The 26,337-nt window shown below is 45.7% G+C and overlaps 1 protein-coding gene across 1 annotated transcript; it reads right to left on the bottom strand.

The window, feature by feature from the left end:
* Window positions 1–790: 790 nt before the first annotated feature.
* Window positions 791–25,797, bottom strand: LOC119443338 (uncharacterized). Its single transcript, XM_049661026.1, has 5 exons — window positions 25,581–25,797; window positions 21,236–21,368; window positions 10,958–11,106; window positions 7,263–7,392; window positions 791–1,111 (listed from the first exon to the last, which is right to left on the bottom strand). Exons 1-5 carry the CDS (start codon window positions 25,621–25,623, stop codon window positions 856–858), a joined length of 711 nt encoding a protein of 236 aa, XP_049516983.1. The 5' UTR covers window positions 25,624–25,797; the 3' UTR covers window positions 791–855.
* Window positions 25,798–26,337: the final 540 nt, after the last annotated feature.

Below are 26,337 nucleotides of genomic sequence, written 5' to 3' on the forward strand. Positions count from 1 at the left end.
AAAGAAACTGCTCACACGTCCCATCCACGCTCGTTTACTACTCGTTTATGGTGTATAGGCACCGTAAAAGCGAGAACGCAGAAATCAAGAAAAACTGGGAACGCAACGCGCTTGTCTATGGCCTTTCCATCTTAGGTGGCATGCCAGCGGCAGTAAACTGGTTTTTCCGCCTGCCAGGCAGCGCGCAGACCTGCTGGTCGTAACCTGTCTTTGCGCATACGATTAGCGAAAATGCTTGCATAACGCGCGAGGTGCACGCAAACACCGACTCAGACCTGTAGGTCAGAGACTGTGAAAACGCGCGCCGGCGTACACTTTTGCCTAAAGAGGCCATCGGGCCAGATTAAGGCGCAGCATGATTCGACGAAGTTAAACACCTACAATCCTTAGTCGTTGTGCACCTCGCTCAACAGTGACGACTGCAATGGTTGGCGCAGTTTAGGTCGGCTCTCGCAGCCTGAAGGGGAAGGTGACGGCACTTTAGGCGCTGAGGGCCTTGGAAAGCTGTGAGCGTTTTAGTAATATAGTATAGTAATATATAGGAAAAAAGGGCGTAATGGGCGAGAACGAGAAAAGTACATTTTTATTGTTTTGCATGTCCGGCACAGAACTGTTGCTTTCACTTTGTGGATAACAAAAATAAAAAAGAAACAAATACTCTGGCACGACGTTCCTTCCTTCGCGTCACTGAAAACACACTTCTATAGCAAATTTTCCGACACGAGGTGGTTTTGGGTTCTTCACAAAGAGAAAGAGCTAATAGAAAGAAGGAACAAAAATAAACGCTAGAAAATAAAGAAATGAAATGAAGACTTGGCAGGAACAGATGCAATTTATTACACATGGATACGCGGACTAGTTATTCGGGTTCGTGAAGGCAGTCGATATCTCGATGAGCAAGTCGAAGAGGTTCTGTTTTGGTCCAGCATGAGGTGGTAGTTTAGGTAAGGCGTGGCAGTGAGTGGAACCCCGGGTGTACCGTCCGCACACGAGACTCAACATTTGTCCGTAGATGCGATCCATGACGTTAGCCAGGTATTCTTTGGCCTTCGAGCCCGATTCACATCCGTCCACGGAGAGCTCCATGCAGTCCATGAAGTTATGATACGTGCTGTAGAAAAAAAAGATGAAAACATCGGGTCGATTTCGCAATATCGAAAGGGAATGTATTCTTAATAAAATTAGACAATTTTTTGCAAGGAACTGGGCATTTTAAAATGATTTTTTATTAGGGCATTTCAAACCTACAATTTTATGAAGGAAGATTTGCCACCAACATAACATTTAACGTAAGTTCGAACGCCACCCGCCGCGGTGGTTCAGTCAGCTAAGGCGCTGCGCTGCTGAGCACGAGATCGCGGGATTGAATCCCGGCTGCGGTGGCCACATTTCGAAAGATGGAAGCGAAAATGCAAAAAAAAAGCCCGTGTGCATGCGTTGTAGTGCACTTTAAAGAACCCCGGTGGTCAAAATTAATCGGGAACCCTCCACTACGGCGTGCCTTATAATGAGAACTGGTTTTGGCACGTAAAACCCCAGAAAGAAGAAGAAGTTCAAACGCTGTCAATATGTTTCCGCCAAAGCTGCGGCATAGTGGGTGATAATTCTTAAGTTTTCCGGAATTTTTAAAAATTGCCTGTGACCAATAGCATAATTCTTGTCATTCAGATGGATTATTCAGAGGGGCGGACAGTACTTGCACGAGTAATTGAAACACATATTCCACTTATTAACACAAATGCACTAATTAACATCAATAATTATACTTTACGGCAAATATTGCAATTTATGAATTGTAGCCGGTGCGTTTGCAATGAACTTGGAATGAATTTCCAGAACGGCACCAGTTTGTAGGTGTGCGATTTGAAACTCGCCGTGAAAATGCCCTGTTGCTCCACTAACTTTTTTAACAAACCGCTATATTATGCATTGAAAAACAAAAGTAACTGAAACTCCCATGTATTTCGTCGCACGCTTGGTGATATAGTATCTCGAAACTGGTTTCATGCTGGAAATTCAGTTCACATGGATATGTCTTGCAAACTCTCCGGCTATAATTCGTAAATTGCAATATATGTGCCGTGAATAATTATTAAGTTAATTGGTAAACTTTTCATAATTAGTTGAATAAGGGTTTTGATTTCTGGTGCAAGCAATGTACACGTCTTCGAATATTCCAGCTCAAGGACAAGAATTATGCTCTATGCCACAGGCGGTTTTTAAAAATGAAGAAAAATTTAAAAGTGATCACCCCTTATAGTTTCTATGCATTTTCTCAGAATTACCCTAAGAATGTTTGTGAGCACATCTCGAATTCTCGCCTACTAAGCAGTTTACTCGGGGTCAGTTTCTTGGTTCTAAAGCTTGTTACTCTACTCAGGCAAAATGATGTCATTTATGCTGTGAAATCAGGGCTGTGATACACCAAAATTTCGTGTGTAATTATTATTATTATTATTAATATTTGATTTATAAACATATACACAGGAAAGAGAAAGCGAGGAGCAAGGCTGGCAACTGCCACCAGAAGGGGCACAACGCCTGCCTATTCTTCGGAAAGGACAAGAGAAACATAGAAAGGAAAGATAGGAAGAAGGGGAGGAAGGAGGAAAGAAAGAGCGAGATGACAAATCTCAAAGAATAAAGTACAACATACAGTAGGGCCCGTCCCTGCAGGTCAAGCTACTAAAGAATGTAAAATACAAGAAATAATTGCTGGGTTACAAACTACCTCAGTGCTTTCACGCACTCTAATATGTCGCCATTTTTTGTGAGTCTGTCTTCCATCCATTGATCTTCCACATTCCGCCGAGGATTGACGTGGTCGTCTGTTATCATCTGGTGCCATGTGCTAGGCGGAAATGTTAATGGCTAGTCTCGTCCTTTACGAATTTAGTTTTACTCAAATATTCGCGCAATTTACGAAGCAATAAAACATTTTAATGATTTAGCCGAGGCCATCTTCCGGACAACACTGTACGTTTCCGGCATGCATACACACTGCGTGTATCCTGCACCAAATTTCGTTACTAACAAATTTTGCACTCTGAACAAACTCTAACAGTGCAAAGATATCTGAAACACGCAACGTTGGAGGAATGGCAGAAGATATTCCTAACTTTTAAAACATTTCTGTCATTACATGCTGTAGCACGTAGTGAGGTGAGGACACATGCACTGGTGATGGCCTTGCTGAAATTGAGCACGTGATGCCTACAGCCACGCCACTTGCTAGAGTATCAGAATCAATACTGAATTAAGGTAAGGGAACCCTTGCGTGAGCATCATTGCCTCTAGGGCACCCTCAAGTGCAATATTTATTGAGTAAACTCTTTATGATATGGATGGCACTTCCGCCTAATTAATAAGCGTGGGAGGAGGGCAATAATAAAGAAGCCATAGCTGTCACTTTGGTATGAACCATCTATACAAACACCACAGCTCTCGTTGTTGTTTTTTTATAATGTTATGATGTTAGAAAACAACATTGTTACTGTTATGCAGAAACACGTATCAATAAACTGTACAATGGCAAGCCTAGCTTTTACACGCGGGCCCTTTTATGCAGTGCCGAGAACACAAAGCGTGGGAGCAATGTGTTAGGAATGTTGCATAAGCCAACCACTACTGGACCGCTGCTTTGAGGCATCTTTCTTTTGAGCACGCGTGGTCAGGTGTGTTGGCCGCCACTACTCGTGCTTCTCGGTATGCCACTGGCTTTCACTGCTTCTCTCGGTCAGAGCCCTACGTCAGGTAAGCCTCAGCAGTCGCTGAGATGCGGAGCATAGGTAACTGCATCTCGTCTTCAATCATGCTTGAAAAGAAGGAAAATTGCTTCGGACGACCGACATTCCTTAGACTGCACCAACTCTCATTGCCACCTACCGCTCACGCGACAGGTACGCTGCGTCCTGTACATCCACCAATTTCTGCCATGCAGAAATCGCAAAAAATCGCACCTCTTTCTCACATTTCGCAGAAACTACTGGTGCATTCTGCAGCTAAGCTGCAGAATTCTGCAGCTAGTTCTGCAGCTAAGACTCGCAAAGTTGCATTTTCAACTCCACGCCGAATGCTAAGTTCCACCCTACCCGATGTGCTTGTAGTTTAATTCTGTTTTGGCATTTTGAAGACTTTTTGCGGAGCAGGTGGATACGTATTGCTGTTCAACAGCAAACATGACTGAAAATTTCATACAATCCGCACTTTAATCTACACCACATCTGTGAGGATTTATAGATCCAGCTGCAAAGATAGCGGTACCTGTGAAGACAAAATGTGCTATTGGCACAACGTTGCTTGGCAAAAAAATGCTCCGAATGGCAGTGTATTTCTGCGATAGCATCTGCATTACCCCAAGCGCTTAATAATGTTTCTCACCATAGTGGGCATGTATTTGAATCACCCACAAAACGGGAACCTTGTTCTTTTTGGAGCATAAGAGATTCCACCAGAGCACTTTGAGATTCGGAAGTTGACTTTCTTATGCAAAACTCGACAGACCAAGAATAAAGAGCAACGTTCGATAATAAAATAAACCCCTTCCGATAACAAAATACTTGACACCTGGGCTTGAAGAACTTCGCTCAAGTTACGCTTTACCGAACGACCAATACTCTAATTTTCAGCGTGACGGTGGAGGATAAACCTTTAAGTTCTATAACACAGGAGATTCAACGCACTAACTGAAACCGACGTTCTAAGGTGAAGCATTGTGACAACGTTTCAGTAAAAAGATACATGATGCGTGCAATTTTATTTCCAACCACGCGCAAGGAACTTTCACGGTCTTCTCCCATCGCAGAATAAATCTTAGCGTTAACACAGGAAAGAGTACACCAAGAACGCCGGCATTGCTTATATTAGGTAAAGAATAATTCCTAGAGTGCATCGGCTTCCCATCCCTATTTTCCGCGAGACCACTGTGGACACTGCATAAATAATGACGTCGTTTAGGCGATACTCACCTAGACTAATAGGAGGCCCTCCTCCGCGATTGGTTTCGTCTCACTGTTTCATGGAAATGCATATTCTGAACAAAGACTTCTCAATTAGTAAGTTCTTTAGATTTCCGATGTATGCGTTATGTGGGCATTGCAGAAACTCAGGTGATGATATCAAAACAATGAGATGTGTTTTTCCCAAATAAGTGATGTCATGCAATTCACCGCATAACTAGACTATACTCACTTGTTAAAGTAATTGGTTACATTACTTATTACTGATGCAATACATAAATTAATACAATGTTGTTACCGTAAACATAACCATTATGTCTGTAAAGCCTTGGGTGACTTCGAAATACTTTTATTTATTTACGAATTTGTTTGGGCTCATATCCTCGTGTATGCAACCATCATGCACATGTAGTCCTGGGAGTAATACGGCGTTTCATATACTAGGCTTGACCAAGCTCTGGCTAGGCCTGGTCTGTAGGTTTTCAGTTCGAGCGCCGAATGTCACTTGGCCGAACCCCATTTCAGTAATTACGGGTTTCGCCTCAGTGTACTACAGAAACTTAGCATAAATGGTGATGATGAAATAAACTAATTTTCGCGACAGTGTCCCGAGCGTCTGAGCTGTGGATCACTCTAGGTGGGAGGGTCCCTCATTCCAGGAATACTCTGGCCGCGATAGCATCCCGGGCTCTGGCGACAAGACGTCGTTGTTCGTCCAGGGCTGGGGTGGAGATCTTGGCCTCCCACGTCTCGGCGAGGAGGTTCACGTCTTCGGACGCTGTATGCTTGGTAATTAACGGCGTCTTCGGGGTGCCACGGGCACTCGAGTAGTAAATGAGCTAGAGTGTCTGGCACGACGCAGATCGGGCAGTTGTAGGTGTGTAGTGTCGGATGGATGCAATGCATGAGGATGCCATGGGTGTACGTGTTGCTCTGCAGTCTTCCAAATGCCGTGCTTTGCTCTTTGGTTAGTTTTGGGTGAGGTGGCGGGTACACCCTGCGTCCCAGTCGGTAGTGTTGGAGGATGGCGTTATACGTGGGGGGTATTGTCCCCACTTCCGCTGCGTCACCAGGCGGTCGGGGGTCTCGCGAGGCGGCGAGAGAGGCCCGGTTGACGTGATCGCGGGCCGCGGCGTGTGCCGCTTCATTTCCCCCGAGCCCCTCGTGCCCTGGTACCCACGTGACGAAGGTGTAAGGGAGCGGAGCGCTTCTTTTCATCAGAATTTGGACAGCTTCCACCAATATTCGGCCTCTCGTGTAATTGCGTACTGCGGATGGGAGTCCGTGAAGATGCGACCGCGTTCGTGCTCGTGGTGGTGGCGAGAGTGATCGCCGCTTCTTCAGCTGTCTCCGAGTACTGGCATCCGGACTGGCATCCGCCACCCTGACGGTGGCGGATGCCAGTCCTTTGCCTCTCGAGTCAACCCCACTCAGGGCGTATGCCGTTTTGCGAGGGTATTTCGACGCATCTACGTAGCCAGCATCTGGATCGTGCTTGTGGCGTCTTCGGATGGCGTCGACTCGAGCGAGCCGGCGTCAAATGAGGCAAAAATTATAATTTGCAGAGCCGTCTCATGGCAGGCAGAATGAACCCCGGGGCACTGCCTGCAATGCAGGTAGATATGCTATCTACTCACAAATCGGGCCATTCTACATATTGATAGCATTTAGGTGTCGCTTGGATGAGTCGTCGAGCTACTTTAGGGTATTCTTGGCACTGAGCGAGAATCGCATTGTAATAGAGAAAGATCAGAGGCACTTTGTGTCTGTGATGCTCATTTGAGTACAATGAGCGGTGGGTAGCAGATACACAGTGCAATGCAAACACCGAGAACGTGAAGAGCGCTGAGTGTGGCGATTCAGGGAGCTTAGAGACCACAAGGATAACGCGTAATCGTCCCTTTTGCGACCGAATGTGTCATCAGTATTGGCTATTACCTACAGCATCACTTTGTAAACTATGAAAACGAAAATGCGGATCTATCTTGGTATTTTTATAGTAACTCTCTCGAGTCCATCAATTATTGTTCTGGGACCTTCCGATGTATGTACATTTACTAAGCAAAATAAAATGAACTGAGTTACAGTGCGTTCTGGTTCGCCATCGGTGACTAGATGCATGCCATTCTAAAGAAAGTCACGCAACCCAGCTTCAGCAGTTCAGCGTATGTAGGGTGGCAGACCTATGACGCAATTTCGATATCAATTCGAATGAAGGCAACAGAGCGGTTGTCACACTACACTGCAGTATCGGATTTAGCAGTCTGCCTCGAAGTGAAGAACAAGCCACAGTTCGCGACCTACCAGCAGGTGTAGTGGACGGTCCTTCCAGGCGGAGCTCCAAGGCTGTCACCCAAGCCATCACGAAGGACATCGAAGCACAGGTTCAGCTTGTGCCCGGCGGCGTTCATGCACTTGATGCTGTTCTTGTACACTGCCCATGCACAAAGCAGCATGTATGACATTGAATTTTAGGGCGCCAGTAACATTGATAATGTCCAAGCGCACGTAGGCATCACCGCATCACACGCGCGCCCTATATCCATGTGACTTGCTAGACTGTTGATATTAGAGCACTGCACGGGCTCGGGCTTACTCGAAAGCACGGGCCCCACCCGGCCCGTGGGCCGGGTCGGGCCGGGTAGGGCAGTTTTTTAACGGGCTCGGGCCGGGCTCGGGCAATGAATGCGCTTTTTGACCTGGGCCCGGGCCGGGCTTGGGTATTTTGACGCGGGCCCGGGCCGGGCTCGGACTTTTTGGTGGTGTGCACGTAACGTGCAGCGAGTTATCCTCGCGCGTCTCAACTCTGAAAAAGCTGTTGCCCCGGCGCAGCTGGAAGCTAGCAGTGCTACTCCTGTGTACTTCTCTATTCTTCTTCCGTCGTATTTTGCGCTGTTTGAAGAAAATGTAAAAGTGGAGAAAGACCGAAGTCACCTCAACCCGAAGGATTCCATTCTATTCCTTACCTAAATCAATGTAAATAATGCTTTCAGCGTGGTGTAAGCGCGTTCGCGACTTGCTGATTCTTCAAAAGCGAATTGGTAAAACGATGACTGGTTAGATAAGATAATTCGTCACGCAGCTGAACTATGGCACTGCGTCCATCCATGATTACGCGCATGTTCTCAACCGGTCGCTTAGCCGCAGCGCATTACGCTGCACCATGGAGGAACGAGAAGCTTTCTTTCTCCATTGATTCCATCCAAGCGCTGCGCTCACGACCGGTCGTCGCTGCGCTTTGGCTAGAGTGTACTAGAATACGATTGAGTGGGACGAGCAGCTGGGGCGGCGCATGCTCTGGAGTGAGGCGCCCGACGTGGACGTGGAAAATACCGTGGCGCCGCTGCGATAGAAGTGGATTGGGCCGCAACAAATCGTGCCGTTGGAAACTGCTGGCGATACCGCTCGGCGGGGTCATTCGTACTACTTTGCGCACTGGTATTTGCGTTCAGACGGCTCAAATGGTGTTCATAATTGCATTCGACATGTATTTATGCCATAAGAATAAATTCCTTTCATTCTTTTCTTTATTTTATTTCTTTAATGCCACTGGGTGGTCTTTTTCGGTCTCGGGCCGGGTTCGGGCCGGCTTCCAGCCGGGCCGGGCTTGGCCCTCAGGTAATGGGGTTGCGGGCCGGGCCGGGCGGGTAACGTAGATTATTTCCGGGCCCGGGCCGGGCTCGGGTCGCGCCATACAACTTTTGGTCTGGCTCGGGCGGGCAGCCCAGCGTAAAAACGGGCCCGGGCCGGGCTGAAAAAATCGGCCCGTGCAGTGCTCTAAACTTGATATACCGGAAAGCGCTGCTTAGCACGAGATCACGGGATCAAATCCTGGCCGTGGCTACTGCATTTAGATTGGGCGGAAATGCAACAACGCCCGTGTACCGTGCATTGGTTGCACGTTAACAACCTCTGGTGGCCAAAATTATTACGGAGTCCCCCACTACGGCTTCCCTCCTATCATATCAGATGGTGGTTATGGGACGTAAAATTAAGCACCAGATTTCATTCTTTTATAATATACCAGGAAAAAACAAGGTGAAAAAAATTAGCGCAGCTTGCACTGAAGGCGCAATACTAAAGAGACAGCGGAGCTGATGGGAACCTATAACTAGTCCTGGATTTTGGGCTAGGCTAAGCAAGCACTACCAAGTCATCCCCAGCCTTTTCCGGAATTTATTGATTATTGATAGATTATCGATTAACTATTTATTGGCTATCGATTGGCTATCGATGACTGACTAAGCTTAAGTAGTCCCAACCATGCTTAGCTAGACTTAGCAGGCTCAGCTTGGCTAGTTCCCAGGGGTATGTGCCATTGCGCTTGGACCCTTTCTGCACTACCACCAGGATCGACCCACATTTTTTGTGGACGACTAACGGAATAACAGCTGGCTTTAACAGCTCCGCTGTTAAAAGGAGAAGTAGCTGTGTTAGGTTGTATATATAAGAAACCATGTTCAGCTAGTTAACTTTAAATAATGAGTGCAGGACAAATGTCGCAATAGACACTAGAAGGATGTTACAAGCTGCCTTTCATACATTTGATAATTGCCCAAATTATAATGGCCAGCTCTTCCATATAATAGTTAGTAAGGTGATCTGGGTGAACTGATATTGTTCATGCGTTAAATATCATGAAAAAAGGGGAAGCAAGAATAATACACTAATCCCGCAATAAAGAGCACTTTCGGGATAACTGAGCCATAATATTTTTCTTAATGCGCATTTCAATTGAGACTTTCCTGAAGGATGATTGGGGAAAAGGGGTGAAGTCATATTAATTGAAGGAAATTACTGTGACTATAACGCTTTTTTTCATATTCCTCACCAAAATGTGCTACGAAACACACTGTCATTTGGTTTTGCCCAAAGTGTGCATTGGTGAATTCCATAGTAATAATAAATTCAACTCTAATTTCTTGCACAACACATTTCGGGGACGAACGTAGTAATACTTGTGCCAGTTTCAGGAATTCTTGATCAATAGACGGGAAATATTTACAGCCGAGCTTTGAATTTGCGATTCTGCCATCTGCTCTAAAGATGATAAAATATTTATAGAGCAATTATGTGAGTAGCTAACTGAAGTTTGCAATTTGTCCTGCTGGTAATGTACGATTCTTTAAGTGATGCACTTGTAGAGGAAGAACTTCGCTATCTGCCACAGGAGCTCTTAAAAAATAGGTTCGAAAAATAAAAGACAGGAAGTATAACTTGAAGTCTCTGGAAGTAGGCTAGTAGAGTGACCGCAGTACTTAGTAAAAAAGGGACAAAAGTCCATTCTTTTGTCCAGCCAGTGCTTCCAGATAAGTTTAGACAAGGAAGCCTGTAATCAACTCGCTCCAAAATAAATTGCATCCATAGACTGTAAAAACGCCTCGCCTTGCCCAGCCTGAAATTACGAATTTTTCTAGATCGCTAAAGAAGCAGTGTGGTAGTCTACGTACAGTCATCAATATACTTTGTTATGGCGCAAAAGAACAGCATTAATATGGGCAATAAATAAGTCACGCATCAGTTCCCTGCGCTTGTTCTGAGCTTTCATTCAGATCATTGCGCATGTTCCTTTTATCACAAAGTGTGCTTCAGTTCGTATACTAAGTAGGTTAGCCAATTGTGACTGCGCACTGTGTGGCGTTTTATATCTCAGTGGAACATGACACTGCTTATGACTACGCGGTGCGTTCAAAGAGTATGTGACAGTCTCCACACAGACAGTTCTGCATTATTCATTGGTTGCTTTCTTTGCTTTTTGTTTTACTTTTCTCAATTTTCATACACCTTTTCTCCTTCCCTAGTATACAGGGTAGCAAACCGAATATATAATCTGGTTACACTCCCTATCTTTCGTTTGATTTTATCTCTCTCTCTCTCTCTCTCTATGTGTGTGTGCGTGCGTGTATGTGTTTGTGTGGGTGTGTTTGCGTGTGCGTGCATGCGTGCGCGCTTGTATCTGCTTTTTGCTCAATTTTAACTGCGGGGTGGGATGAACTTACTTTCGTGTTCGTCAGTGCCTTTGGTGCAAGCGGCTTCAAAGTCATCGCCCGCAGCTTCCATACCCACCAATGCCACGACGCGTGGAAGTCCGCTTTCCAGGCATCTCTCCGAGAAATCGAGTGTGCAGGCAATCTGCTTGCGGAACAACCTGCGTAGAAAGCAGTCAGCTTAGGCTGTAAATTGAAACAGTTAGTTGCTACAGTAGGATTTATATTGTTACGGAAGGATAGGACGAAAGAAAAGAAGAAGAAGATCGAGAGACACTGGCTGCTGCGTGTTGTTGCTGGTCAGCCATCTTGACCACACTAACTCTACTTGTGTATAATTGTAAATACATCCAGTCTATAGACGGTTTCATCCAGCGCCACCGCGCACTGGCAACGCTGTGCGCCGGCATCCGGCGCCCGTAGGAAACTTCCGGTAGCCGTTCCTTTTGCTCGTTTTTGCTGGCATTTGTTCGCTCGCGCGCTCGTCCTGCGCATATTCTGTGTTATTTTTCTGGTATATCGATATAAGTGCGACTTGTGGCATTCAGTGTGTTTTGTGACGGCGAGTAGCTCTTGGAGCATCGACTGTTTTTATTACGTTTACTCCTCAACGGTGTTTTTCAAATCTGGAGCCTACCAAGAGCTCCCAGATTTGCTCTGCTCACTTCATCCAAGGTACGTTACTACGTGGAGTAGCCGGAATGCTATAATGATGAATAATAAAAGTCCTACTGCACGATTGTTCTGGCTGTATGTCGTGTAACTCACGCGAGAGCAGCTCGACTCTCGCCCCGAGTTTGCCCGCTCGTCCAGTTTCCTGCCTCGGCGTGGATCGCCATGCTACGAACATGAGTTAAAATTATTGTTTAGCGCGTGGCAAGCTGCTGCCGTTTTATTTTAATGTTTTTCGTATCTGGGGCACAAGTGCACTTCTGCAGCTTTACTACCTAGGTACATGTGCGCACTGGTTTATCATGTTAAACGTGCCAAAGCGACTCAGGCTATGACGGACGCCGCAGTGGAGGGCTCCGGATAATTTCGACCACCTGTGGCTCTTTAACGTGCACTGACATGGCACAGTACGCGGACCTCTAGCATTTCACCTCGATCTAAATGCGACAGCTGGGGCCCAAACGGCGTCTTTCGGGTCAGCAACCGGGCACCGTAACCGCGGAGCCACCGCGGCGGCATGTGAGCATTCGTATCGGTATCGCAGAGCAGAATCGCAGAAAAGTTAGCGATTCCCGTGCATGCATGCATGTAGAAAGTTTCGGCCACATTCTAAAAGCATTTACGAATTAACGGAGGCCAATTATGGATTGCAATCTCGTGCCCAACACTACAGGTTTCATTTTGTTATAAGTGTGGTAAATTCGTGAGCATTTAAGTTAGTCCCATTTCAGTCGACCTAGGCTTCTTGCACTAAACGACTTTTGAGAATGTACAGTTATTTGTGAATGCTTATTGAAAAGCAGAAACAAGGCATATGACGCAGAAAACATGTGCATGTACACATGCACAGCTTACCACTTAATCCTCCATCTTGCAGCAATAAAAGTGCCATTGCGAAATGCAAAAACGCCCGTGTGCTTGTGTTGTAGGGCACGTTAAAGAACCCCAGGTGGTCAAAATTAATCGGGAACCCTCCGCTACGGTGATCCTCATAATCAGAACTGGTTTTGGCACGTAAAACCCCAGAAAGAAGAAAAAAGTGCCATTAAAGTTTTTCTAGTTTTCGGTAGTCCCATTACCTGCCTTGAAGACAACAGTCTGCGTTCATTGCATGTCCTCACTAAAGATGCTCGGCTTGTTGCTCCGGGGTTGTAACTGAAGGAAAGTGTCTGGAGCCCGGCGAAAGCGAAAATCTCACGACATCATCGTCAAGCGGATCGGGCAGCTCTCTGTCTCTAAACATCAGTTTTTGGCGATACCGATCTCTTGCATCGGTGCTACGCGCCTTAATATAGTCGTTCGTCATCTCGACAATATTCACGATGTAGAATCAGCTCATCACAAATTCCACCAAGCAGTGCAAACATCGACACGCCGGCCTCATGTCGCGCATGCCTTCAAACAACATAGCCGGAAGTGCTTCTAGCTCTCCTGCCGGAAGTTCCGATGGGGCAACCAATCAGCGGCAAGCGAGGTTTGTTTGTAAACACTGAAACCGTCTATACTCCCAACATCCCCGTACCATATTGGTGGAGGTGCGGGGTACCAAGGCTGGAAACGGAGCTCCGCAGTGGCGTCGCATCACCGTCCCCACCATGACTGACGGTGAGCACGTGGGTTCAACGACGTTGCCGCCTCCAACGTCAACGTCACTGCACCGACCGAAGTCCACACCGACGCCAGCGGCCATGGCATCGGTGCTGTTCTCGCCCAGCAGCAGAATGGTACCGAGTGCGTGATAACTTACGCCAGCCGCCTGCTGTCACCTTCTGAGAGGAATTACTCCATCACCGAGCGTGAGTGCTTGGCTTTAGTGTGGGCTGTCCCCAAGTTCCGGCCATATTTGTACGGCCGCACGTTTTCGGTCGTTACAGACCACCATGGCCTCTGCTGGCTGTCTTACCTCCGGGACCCGACAGGACGGCTTGGTCGCTGGGCTTTGCGGCTCCAGGAATTTTCTTTCATTGTCATCTACAAGTCTGGACGTCTGTACAAGGACGCTGACTGCCTCTCTCGTCATCCCGTGGATCCTCCTGATCCTGTTTCACATGATCCGGAGACCTGCGTGTTGGCTTTCACTGACATGTGCGACATGCGCGCTGAACAACATCGCGACGAGTCCTTGCAGGCCATCATCGCCGGAGTGCAACCTGGCAGCACCGACGGCGCGTGCCGCATGTTCGTGCTGCACGACAGCATGATCTACCGCCGCAATATCAACCCCGAGGGCCCTGAGTTTCTCCTTGTCCTTCCTCGTCATCTACGATCCGTCGTTCTCGAACAACTTTACGATGCACCAACGGCGCGACACCTTGGAGTTTTGCGCACATACGACCGCGTACGGCGCCGGTTCTTCTGGCCGGGACTCTACCGCTCTGTGCGTCGTTATGTCGCAACTTGCGAATTGTGTCAGCGCCGGAAAAAATCTCCCCTGCCACCTGTCGGCCGACTCCGTCCAATTGAAGTTCCCTCTGAACCTTTCTATCGCGTAGGCCTTGACCTGCTTGGCCCTTTTCCGACGACTAGAGGGAATAAGTGGATCGCCGTCGCTACCGATTGCGCGACACGCTACGCGATAACCAAGGCGTTGCCGACTAGTTGCGCAACTGACGTCGCAGATTTTCTCCTCCATGACGTATCCTCCACCACGGTGCACCTCGACAGTTACTTAGGCCGCTCGTTCTTGTCTCGAGTTGTTGAAGACCTCCTCCGCTCTTGTGCCACAGAGCATAAGCTGTCCACCGCCTACCACCCACAAACGAACGGTCTTGCGGAACGTCTCAATCGAACACTCACAGAGATGATGTCGATGTATGATCACCGCGACTGAATATGAATGAATATGAATGAAATGAATATGATCACCGCGACTGGGACGCCACTCTGGCCTACGTCCCATTCGCGTATAACTCGTCCAGACATGATACTGCAGGATATTCACCCTTTTTATCTTTTGAATGGTCGCGACCCTACATTGCCATTTGACACCATCCTACCTTCTGTGCCACGTGTTACAACTCAGTACGCTCGTGAAGTCATCGATCGCGCTCACATGGCGCGTCAAGTCACCCGATCGCGTCGGTTGGCATCTCAGGATATACAAAAAGAGCGGTACGATCGGCGCCATCGCGATGGTAAGTTCGCCCCAGGTGCTTGGGTGCTCCTCTGGTCACCATGTCGTCGTGTCGATGCATCTCAGGATATACAAAAAGAGCGGTACGATCGGCGCCATCACGATGGTAAGTTCGCCCCAGGTGCTTGGGTGCTCCTTTGGTCACCATGTCGTCGTGTCGATCTCTCCCAGAAGCTTCTCTCTCGCTACACAGGGCCTTATGAAGTCCTACGTCAAGTTAACGACGTCAATTACGAGACCTCGCCGTTACAGTTTGATCCGTCCTCAAGTACGACGCCAGTTGACATCGTGCACGTTTCGCGGTTGAAGCCATACTTCGCTCGCAGTTCTTCGCCTGACATGCGCCGAGACGGCGCTTCAGCACCCGGGGGTCCTGTTACGGAAGGATAGGAGGAAAGAAAAGAAGAAGAAGATGGCGAGACACTGGCTGCTGCGTGTTGTTGCTGGTCAGCCATCTAGACCACACTAACCCTACTTGTGTATATATTGTAAATACATCCAGTCTGTACTCCCAACATCCCCGTAACAATATTGAGGTGGAGTATACTTATGGAACTATTAGTGAACTTCATGAACATGTGTAGAAGTGCGCTTATCAAGGCCAGGTATAGAGCCAGGGCACCCGAATCACGTGAAAATATGGGTTGCAGCGCAAACGCCAGACGCTCTGAAGCAGCCTGCGGTTTTTCTTGATAACTATACGATGAGTACACTCTAGCAGTAATAAATGTTTATGAAACTTAGAGGATAAAACGACCCTTGAAAAGAAGCTAGGGACCGTGCAACAAGTGATCACATGGAAAGTCATAGGCCTGGCCTTGAGACAGTAAGGGGGAATTACGGATTAGAGAGCAAGCGCTGGATGACGATATGATGAGGTTAAGGAGTGGAGTTGAGCAGGCATATGGAAGATAACCGGTGCTCCTACGAAAGTGAGATAATGAATTCCAAAATAAAGCGTGAAACGCATGTGACGTGAAATATCCGGGAGAGGCTTTGAGCAGGCACTGGACGTAACTAGGTGGGTGATGACAGTTATGATGATCAGAACTAGATTTAAGGACACCGAGCGTAACGATGAGCGTGACTTGATGAGTTTGTACTGTACAATGTAACGTAATAACCTGCAAACGCAACAAGCGGAGGAAGCCATACATTTAGGTGACTGCAATTCAGTCAGCCACAGCATAAATTAATATCGCCATTACCATCCTGAGCACAACAAAAGTAAACCATGTTTCCTATGTCGGTGTCACTCTGTAGTGGCCCGGTAAATTTAGAGTTGCTGCTAAAAAATCGCCAGGCCCCTCTGATTCATCTTGAAAACAGACCCCTTATTCACAGTACATATCTCACGGAACTGCCATTATCAACTGGCCATTGCGGCGGCGATAGCACGACGTTTTATACTTTTAATTTCTTTGTTTTATATGAAGGTTCTGGGGCTCGAAACACTAAATGTTGATGGTCAATTCTGAGTTACCAGGCAGCAGATATGCGTACTTTCTGAAAACGTCACCTGCTTATTCCGTGGAGAGCGAGAAACGCAATGAAGAAGCGTTCACATTGGAAATGCTGGGCCTATGGTTTACAGTCCCGGTTCAGTGAAACTTTTATAACAGCCGATATGAAGGATAATACGGGTGCATTACGTTAGCACTGTAAAGTGCAGAAGTAAAGACCAGTATCCATTGTAGTAGTAGTAGTAGTATCCGCTTTATAGTATCCGTTGGGACGGGCATTATGTGACAAATAATTTTAACCCTATAGCTGCAATCTTAAGGAATTTAGACCGTGGTATAGAAAAAGCAAGCTGCTATTGTTTTTCGCTCAGATCGGTGGACGTTGAAAATATAGACAGCTCAATTAAGCTACGATAAAATCGTTGCTAGTATTTACACCGCCGTATTTCATTTAACAAAATATGAAACGTTCTTCAGAATGCACTCAGAAAGCTCCCTCGCTTAAGATAAACAAATTTGATTCCCTAAAATATTATAGAACTCAGGTGTGTATTCATCGCGCTTGATGTTTCGCTACAGACTTGATTACGTTGGTCAGGCCACGCGACGCCCTCGTTAAAGAATTCGGGTGGGAGGTCGCTTCGGCGCTCCATCCATGGTTTGTTTGCATTGATGTAACGTGATCTTTCTCTTGTTGCATGCTGCGCTCTCACTATATTTTGAATGGCAGCACGTGCTATGGTTGCGAAAGGGCAATGCGTAGACTCGAATGCGGTTTTCAGAACCTGTCGGAGGCAGAACACTTTTTTTCAGGGCAGGAACATCGAGACAAGCGTCTGCTGGGGCACTCGTTCACGGCGTACTACAAAACGTGGACAAGACGTGATAAGATTCGTCAGTTGTGCTTCGCATGTCAGGAACAAAATATAGAGAATTATGCTTGAGGTATACACCTGCATTTCAACGCAATACAGAAAAAAAATTAAAATTAAATTATGGGGTTTTACGTGCCAAAACCAGTTCTGATTATGAGGCACGCCGTAGTGGGGGACTCCGGAAATTTGGACCACCTGGGGTTCTTTAACGTGCACCTAAATCTAAGTACACGGGTGTTTTCGCATTTCACCCCCCATCGAAATGCGGCCGCCGTTGCCGGGATTTGATCCCGCGACCTCATGCTCAGCACCCCAACACCATAGCCACTGAGCAACCACGGCGGGTAGCAATACAGAAGTTACCGTGCTTACAAAGTGTGAAAGAAAGATGAGTATGCTGTTTGGTCTCCCGATGTGATCGCGGGATCGAATCCCGGCCACGGCGGCCGCATTTCGATGGGGGCGAAATGCGAAAACACCCGTGTACTTATATTTACGTACACGTTAAAGAACCCCAGGTGGTCAAATTTCCGGAGTCCCCCACTACGGCGTGCCTCACAATCAAATCGGGGTTTTCGCACGTACAACCCCATAATTTTTTTTCCCGATGTGAAACATACTCATAACACTGCTTCTTTCTGGGGTTTTTACGTGCCAAAACCAGTTCGTTCAGTGCTATCATTGGTTAGGTGCACGCGTATACAAAAGATCGCTTCTTTTAGTGCTCTTCTCCCGCAGAAGCGTGGACGTGACATATTTTGTAATCAATTACAAAGGCCTTGTACACAACAACTACTGCGTGAGTACGTGTAGACACCTGATCTGCCTTATCGGAATTTCTGCTGTGAGATTTTAAAGCGAATAGCTTTCTTCGAACCATTGTACCAGTTTTCTTTTCTTGTATGTACCCGTTTTTGTGGGCCAATCCCGAAGGCAGTGCAGTGTAACCAAGGTCTCTTATAGCACGAGCTGTCACGATGGGAAAATGTTTGAAGCATGCACGTGACTTCGCGCGATAGTCGTTTCAAAGCGTTAATTCGGCAGCATAGAAGCATGCTTCTGATCGTGGCCTCAAGCTTAGACTTACTAGGGCGCAGAGCTGTTGCACTGGAAGACACAGGTTCGGTCCAACAATTGTTCACGCATTTCTTTAAAGCATTATAGGCGAACTTCACTCAATGGATATATCTAACAGAAAACTCGAAGTGTGTACCGTGAGTGCGTCGCATTGTGTCCGGAATCAAAAGTTTGAGGAGATATAATGTGTAAAAAAGTCTCTTTATTAAAGCTAATTGCTTTCTTGAAGCAATTTCATTGTCGATGGTTTTTGCCTAATTTCTTGACATTGTTGCAAATGTAAAAAAGAAAAAAGCAAACGGTAAAAAGCAATCATAATTCTGGCCTTGCTTTTATTCCCTAGTTTAAGAAAAGTATCCGGAAGAAAAGTAGGGTATTTGATTTTGCAGACCGTTCAAAGCTTACATATCGTTTTCCAATTACCTGGACATATAGAAATTCCCGGGCTGGTTCGGCGTCCCATGTTCTCGAGTATGTTGCGGCAGTGGACGACACACCAATACTGTGTGCCAGGCTTGCGGGATGACGAGATCGCATTTTGCATTGCGAAAACGCATGACGCGACCACCAGTATCGCGCGCGCCAACGCAGACGGAAGCTCCGACGAGATATAGGTGGTGACCAAGTTCGAATGTGTCTGCAAGGGGATCAATCGGCGCTGGTGCTGCAGGCAGAAAGCTCAGCTTGCCAAGTCAATAATACATGGAATATTTTAAAAATATATTCATCTAATACGCATCATCCTGTGCCTCATTGAAATGCCTCTGTCTTATGTGGCACTCGTCGCGGATAGCTGCTTAGGGCCTATGGCTGCTAAGCTCGAAGTAATGAGTTCAATCGCTGTCGCGGCAGCCGTTTATTGATGGGGTAGAAATGCAAAGGCACCCGTGCTCTCAGATTTAGGTGCGCGTCAAGGAACCTCAGGTGGTCAAAATTATTCCGGAGTCCCCCACTACAGCGTGCCTCCTAATCAGGTGTGGTTCTGGCACGCAACACCCCAGAATTTAAGTAATTTTAATTTATTACGTATGTTCCCCCTTTCCCGTTCCCCAAGTATAAGGTAGGTAAACGGACGAGCCCTATAGTCCGCCTCCTGTCCTTTGGAGTTTTTTTCTTCATCGCTCTTCTCTCTTTCCTTGTCGATTTCCAGTGGATTCATAAGAATATTTAGCGTACACTATCATGTTCCCAACATTCTTTGAATGGAATATGAAATAATGGTAACCTTTACGATAAATGACATTCAACAGCAGGAAGTGAAGGGCGTTTTTTCAACTCCCGGTCATCTGCAGTTACACTGCGCAGAGTGGAGACGTTCGGCTGCTGCAGGACAGAACCTATAATGCTTGCGTAGTTTCTTTTTTGTCTGAGGTACGCATGGCATTTTGCTTCGAAGTGAAATACTCTGAAGCAATGCTCGAGCAGCGTGGCCTATCTGTTCGTACGTATACAAATGATACCGCAGTTTATATAAGGTCACGTACAAAAACCAGACAACACGCCGTCTGGTTTTAAAGAAATCGTTTGCAAAAAAAAAACAAAACACAAAACATGCGATTACTGGACCTGTGAAGCGGTGCTGCAACTGACGCTATAGGTAGTCGATATCTAAAGAAATGCGATTGTGCGAATATTCACGATTTGGAGTACAAGCGAAACAAACGTTCCAACTTGCCTTGTGCAACGCTGTCAAGACTTCACTATTTTTCATAACGGTGGTATTGCGTAACGCACGATAAGTAGGAAAAGAAGACACAGAAAAGTAAAGCGTATTTTAGCGCTTTTTGCGCTTCTCTGTCCTCTTTTATTACTTTTCGCGTGCTACACAATGCCGCCGTTATGAACCACGACCAACTTGCCCAAGCTTCTACCCTAATTCCCAATATTTCCGTTGCTTTTCTGTCTCTTTCTCTCTGCCAGGGCATCTTTATTAACTTTCTAGATAGTTCAATAAGTAAATAAAAATATCAGCTAACACTAGTTTAATAACCATAACTAAGATGAATTAGCAGTTTTAAGTTTTCCGCCAAGCTATGATGCTAAGCATTTAGTTTGCCAGTGAAAGCAATAAAGTCAATTTCTTTGTCCTGCAGTACTCTAGAACAACTCATTTTTTCTGGATTTTCTATCGCATTGAAGTAAAAACCACGATAAACCAAAACGAAAAAATAGTCGAAAATTTTTAACTGCCCTATACGTCTCTAAAACTAATTCTATGTAAGAAAATAGTACGTGCCAAGCTGAAGTGTGCTGGCGCAAAGTGGGATTCTACTCAGGAGAAACTAATTAGTGCATTAGAACTTGTTTAGAATAATTCATTTCGTTTCATGTAGTATAACTATAATAGAATCACAAGAATATCTGCTATTAAAACTAACCTGGTGCTAGCGCCGCTATCATCTCGTCGTAAAATCTAGTGTTTCACTCTTTTCCATAAGCTCTACCAACATTCGGCTCTACGCGACGAACTAACTTCTCAAACACGGTACACATCTCCTCGAATTGATCGCTGTTATAACGTTGGTCTTGAATCATGTCACATGAAATATTTTTTCATTAATTTTTGCCTAACCCATCCGCTGACTGGAACCACCTTCCCGTAGGAGTCGTATCTATAGATGATAACCAACGATTTCGAGCTGCTTTAGGTAACCTTGTATAACCACATGTGTTTATCTTTATAATTCTTTTTTTACTATAACCGACTGTTCATTTCTATATATCATGTTTTTTTATGACCACTGACTTAGTATACTGTGAAGCACTCGCTAAAATTGTATAACCTGAAGCCTTTGTAACTTATTTTATACCTCACTGTACTTTTGTTAACGTGTTTTTACATGTTTGCTGTAACCACTCCCCGGTGTAATGCCTTTGGTTGTGAGGGTAAAACAAACAAGGAAATAACTAAATAAATAAAAATAAATAACGAAACCGTAACGTCTAATTTTCGTGCTGTTATAAGGCCTTAAATCTGTGGATGTCGAAACAGACAGTCAGCAATCAAAAGAGAAACAAACAAAACAAAATGAGCGCTTACAGGTAATGCGCATCGCGCGCATACACTCACTCGCAGATCGCCTCAAACTCGGGCTCGTCGGGCTCTGGCAGCCGCGTGCTATTGCTGTACACCAGGTAGTCCTCACCGCAGTCGCGAAGCTGCGATTTCTCGCAGCCAGGTTTCAGCTGCGAATGACAGAGGCCTGGGGTGCAACGAGAAATCAAGAAAGCGCACGTGTGATTGATATAAATATGCTACACTGATGCCGTCACTATACGCAGTGTCTTCCCCCGTTGACAGGATCAGAGCTATGCGTAGTTCACATAGTTAGGTCTTTGAATGCAAATTATATCGCTCTCCATGCCATTCTATCAAAGTGAACTCTCGAACACTCCACGCAGCAAACACTTTCCTAATTTATTTTTATTACCATCACCCGCGCTGGTCATGAACTACTTGGGCGCGAAAATACTGTCCTCTTTATTGAAAGTTGAATTAGTCCTGGACGCTCGCACTCACTGGCGGAATTACTTAAGTTTTGCTAGGGTGAGGGTCTAGTTGGTTGATGGTGACGATAAGTATGCATTTGTTACCAAAATAAAACGACCAAAGCGAGCTTCCTGCGCCCGAAAGGTATCATTGGGAAACCTTAAATGTATTACCAGATAAAAACGGCATGTAAGCAACAACCCAATGTAAGCAGCTGTAGTACTGAAAACAGCTGTATGTAATATAGTCTTCACTCTAAAAGCGGTCTCTCTTATAAAGGTTCGCATTGTCAGATTTTATAGGCTAGTGTTTCTTTATGCTTTAAATGACTGCAAACACCACCCGAATTTGGAGGTCTTCAGCATTTTCCTTCAGGTCAAAACTGGAGAGCAAGTGGAGTAAAATTTGTAGGAGTAAACCATAGCTACCGCGCTGGGTGTCATGTTAAGCCATGTAAACAAAACATGACGCCGGGTGCTGATATGAAGTGTGTATTGCCATTGCAAACATTAATGACATCGATCGCACCTTCGAGCTTGACAAACAATAAGCAAAACACCCGAGCATTCGCTGTTCTTACTGTTATTTAGGGTATAGCGCAACCGTTAACGAAAATTTGTTACATCTAAAAGGTACCAATAGCGTAATTATTAAAACTGGTTGCCTAAAACCTACTATGTTTAGATTGTACCAGTGGCAATGTGCAGCTAGTCAAACATCCTTACTGCTTCACTCGGAAGATGATAAAAACCCCATGAAATTTGAGAATAAGTTCTTGTACGTTATCTGACGTCACTGTTACTGCGACAAGAATGGCGAGTGTAAATTACGGCGCTTTTCAAACTAGACGCTTGCCACTTTTAGAATTAAGCAAGCGCATAGGCCTTGTGGGCTCAACGACATAACGTTATCTTCACTGAGTATGCTCTCACATTCACTAGGGTTCCTGTAGGTTTCGTACTCTATGCTAGCGTACGTCGTCAGATTCATCATCATTGTCATTATCATCATCACCATCAGCCACTTTTTTTATACTGAAGGACGAAGGCCTCTCCCAGCGGTCTCCAATTACCCCTGTCTTCCGCTGGCTGATTCCAACTTGCGCCTGAAAATTTTCTAACTTCATCACCCCACCTAACTTTCTGCCGTCCTCGACTGCAGTTCCCTTCCCTTGGCACCCATTCTGTAACTATAATGGTCCGCTGGCTATCTGCCCTACGCATTACATGGCCTACTCCGCACCATCTTTTCCCGCTTAATGTCAACTAGAATATCGGTAATCCCCGTTTGTTCTATGATCCACACTGCTCTCTTCCTGTCTCTTAACGTTACGCCTAAGATTTTTCGTTCCATCGCTCTTTGTGCGGTCCTTAACTTGTTCTCGAGCTTCTTTGTTAAACTCCAAGTTTCTGCTCCATATGATAGCATCGGTAGAATGCATTGATTGTACACGTTTCTTTTCAACGACAGTAGTAAGCTCCCAGTCAGGATTTGGCAATACCTACCGTTTGCACTACAACCCATTTTTATTCTGCTGTAAATTTCCTTCTCATGATCAGGGTTCGCTGTGAGTAAATGACTTAGATAAACGCACTCCTGCACAGACTCTAGAGGCTGACTGGCGATCAGGAATTCTTGTTTCCTTGCCAGGCTATAGAATATTAGCTTTGTAATCTTCAACCCTACTCTTGAACTTTATCAGTTAAGGTCCTCAATCATATGTTGCGATTCATCCCCAGAGTTGCTCAAGAGAATAATGTCATCTGCAAACTGAAGGTTGTTGAGAGATTCGCCCTTGATACTCACTCCTAAGCCTTCCAAGTCTAATAGTTTGAATGCTTCTTCTAAATCTTCTCAGCATGCAGTGGATAGCATAGGATAGATTGTGTCTCCTAGCCTAACCCCTTTCTTGATGGGTATTTCTCCAGGTCTCTTGTGGAGAATTAAGGCAGCTGTGGAGTCATTGTAGATATTTCCCAAGATATTCACGTATGCTTACTGTACTCCTTGATCACACAATGCCTCCACACTACTGGCATCTTAACTGAATCAAATTCATTTTCGTAATCCATGAAAGCCATATAGAGAGGTTGATTGTACTCCTCAGATTTTTTAGTTTGATTACTATATCGTATATGCAACGTTTGTGTAAGCTAGGAAATTGCGTTAGTAAGAACAGCAGCAACCGTGGTTTTTGATTGAGTGCGAAATGTCACGATGACAATGGTATTGCTATCAGCGATCGCCGATGAATGGTGAATTAGGATTTCGCTTCCGATCCGCTCACCTGGGGCCGAATTCACAAAGCTTTTCGTTTGTAAATAATCTTTGGCATTAACCGGCCGTCACTTAATGGCAAAGCATACGGGCGCAGGGTCCGCATTACGAAAAAAGAAATTATGCTAGAATTGCTCGTAAGAGAAAACTTGAGGCTAACCTAATGCTGGACATATCATTAGAGAAGACGGCAGGCGAATGGTAATTAGCACTTAAGAACGAAAAGTTATTGCGAATTCGGTCCCTGGATCGCAAGTTATTAGCGAGTAGCCCACCCAGTTTCCGAGATGAGTCTGGCATACGCTTAAGCCTCACGAGATCATTCGACGTGGAACCGGTAAGTTGGGTGTTGATTGAATGACTCTGCGCAAGACAGGTTTAACACGGCACGTCTTGATGGAGTAACGTCCACTTGCATTTTCTATACGTTCGCATTCCCGTGTGTTAAGCTAAGCCACGCTTGCTTTTAGCGGACTTAAGGCCAAGTAAGCTATTCTTGCTTGTTGTCTAGACGGTTGAACGAGTGTGCTATACAAGAGCACGTAAAATAAATAACAACCTGCTCGAAAGGTTACAGCGAATCTTAGAGCCAACAGCTAAAGCGACATCTCACAATAACTAATTTTTTGCTTGCTTGCCATTGCTCGAGTAAAGTTTTTTCGCCCCATAGCAGAGAACCTCAGTTGGTCGCAAATGAAGAAAGGGACCTTCCACATCAAAATATACGACACAGCAGAAAGGAATACGATCGAAGGTAAAATAAATTCAAGGTACACCGGCATACGGCACTAGATGCCCCAAAACAGCGACTACTTACCGTATAATGTCCCATTTTTATTTCATTTTTTGCATTATTCAGATATTGTAGCCAAAAGGGAAAGCCGAGAAATACTACTCTAATGTACGAGAATAGTAGTGACCTGTCGTAAGAAATCATAAAATAGAAAAGCACTAACGACAGAGACTGTCTGTAAATGGGACTGTAGGGTTGCATTCGATTCTTTCTGCAACCATTCTATAAAGGGTTTTTTTTTTATTTCAACTTCTTTTTCTTGTATTTTTGCAATGCTGCGCAAGAAACGTCTTCGTTGTCGCCGGGATCGGCCAGTCGCCGTCACGGATTCTAAAAAATGAACGGACTCGGAGAAGATAATCCCATCATCCCTTGAAAATACGTCGCCCAGTGGCGCTATAATGTAACAATTTCTTTCGCACCATTCAAAACCTTTGTTATCATCCACCGCTCACGACCGGCCGATCATGGTGATAACGCACATAGACGAAGTACCGAATAGGAAAAGAATCGCTACATTATTCCGGTCCGGGTCAATTTTTTCATTTCTTTGTGGGATAGAAAACAAAATAAAATAGGCGAAGACACACTCGGAATATTTATAGAATTCATATGGAATTCTACGCAGTGCGGATTTCGCGGCTGGTCAGGAGCTTGCATTGTAAGCGCCTGACTACGTATAGTTTATCACTGCCCTGTGGCATCATTCCTGCAGCTGATTGCATTGCAGCTGATTTATAGAATTATGAAAAAAAATTGTATTTAGAATTGTATACAATATGACAAAAGAAAAGTTCGAAATATCGAACAAACCCGAAAGAAAAGGAGACAAGAAGAAGAGGTCGCGTTGCTTACCCATATAAGAAGCTACGAAGAAAAATGATGTTGCTTTCCACATTTTCAACTGAGGGTTGCTGCCGTGTCGTAGGCGGCGGTGCTCTGTTACACGAAGACGTTCCCCCCGCAGTTCGGTGCTGTGAAGCTGTTATCGGCCGTAGATGCGGTTCGTACTTAAGTAGCACCCGACGACGAACTGCTCCGTGACTTTCCAAGTTTCGCCGAGCCCTCCAAGTGGCAGCATTTTAAGGCGTGGCACACTCTAGAACGCGACACCGGACGAGGGTTCAACAACATCCGCAGTCACGTTTTCCCCCAACCCCTTGAACGCTGGACGCAACCACGTTCCATATGCATTAACCATCAGTGTGGAAAGTCGGTCTTGTTGGTGATTCATGGCTGTATACGTATACTGCGCGAGGAAGACAAGACGCACAGGAGTATGGGCCCACAGTGCTGACTTTCGACAAATTTTATTCGGAAAACAGCGCGTTGCATATATATGTGCATATAATCACGCCAGCATATCACAATCGTGTCGCTGCGTTGCGCGAAGATCCATCAGACTGCATTTGCACATTCCCAAGCGCGCCGATAAAAGACCACTATAGCAGCGAAACTTCCCGTGGCATACCATATTTGCCGATAATTTCTGTAAACGATGTTTAACTCTTTAGTCGATAAAGCTACAGGTGGGGTGCTGAGGTATCGGACTACTAGACAATATTTTGCGCTTGGACAATTTCACGCGTTGGGAGATCCCTGTGTTTGTTCA

The sequence above is a fragment of the Dermacentor silvarum genome, chromosome 1 (genome assembly GCF_013339745.2).
Source record: "Dermacentor silvarum isolate Dsil-2018 chromosome 1, BIME_Dsil_1.4, whole genome shotgun sequence".
NCBI lineage: Eukaryota > Metazoa > Arthropoda > Arachnida > Ixodida > Ixodidae > Dermacentor > Dermacentor silvarum.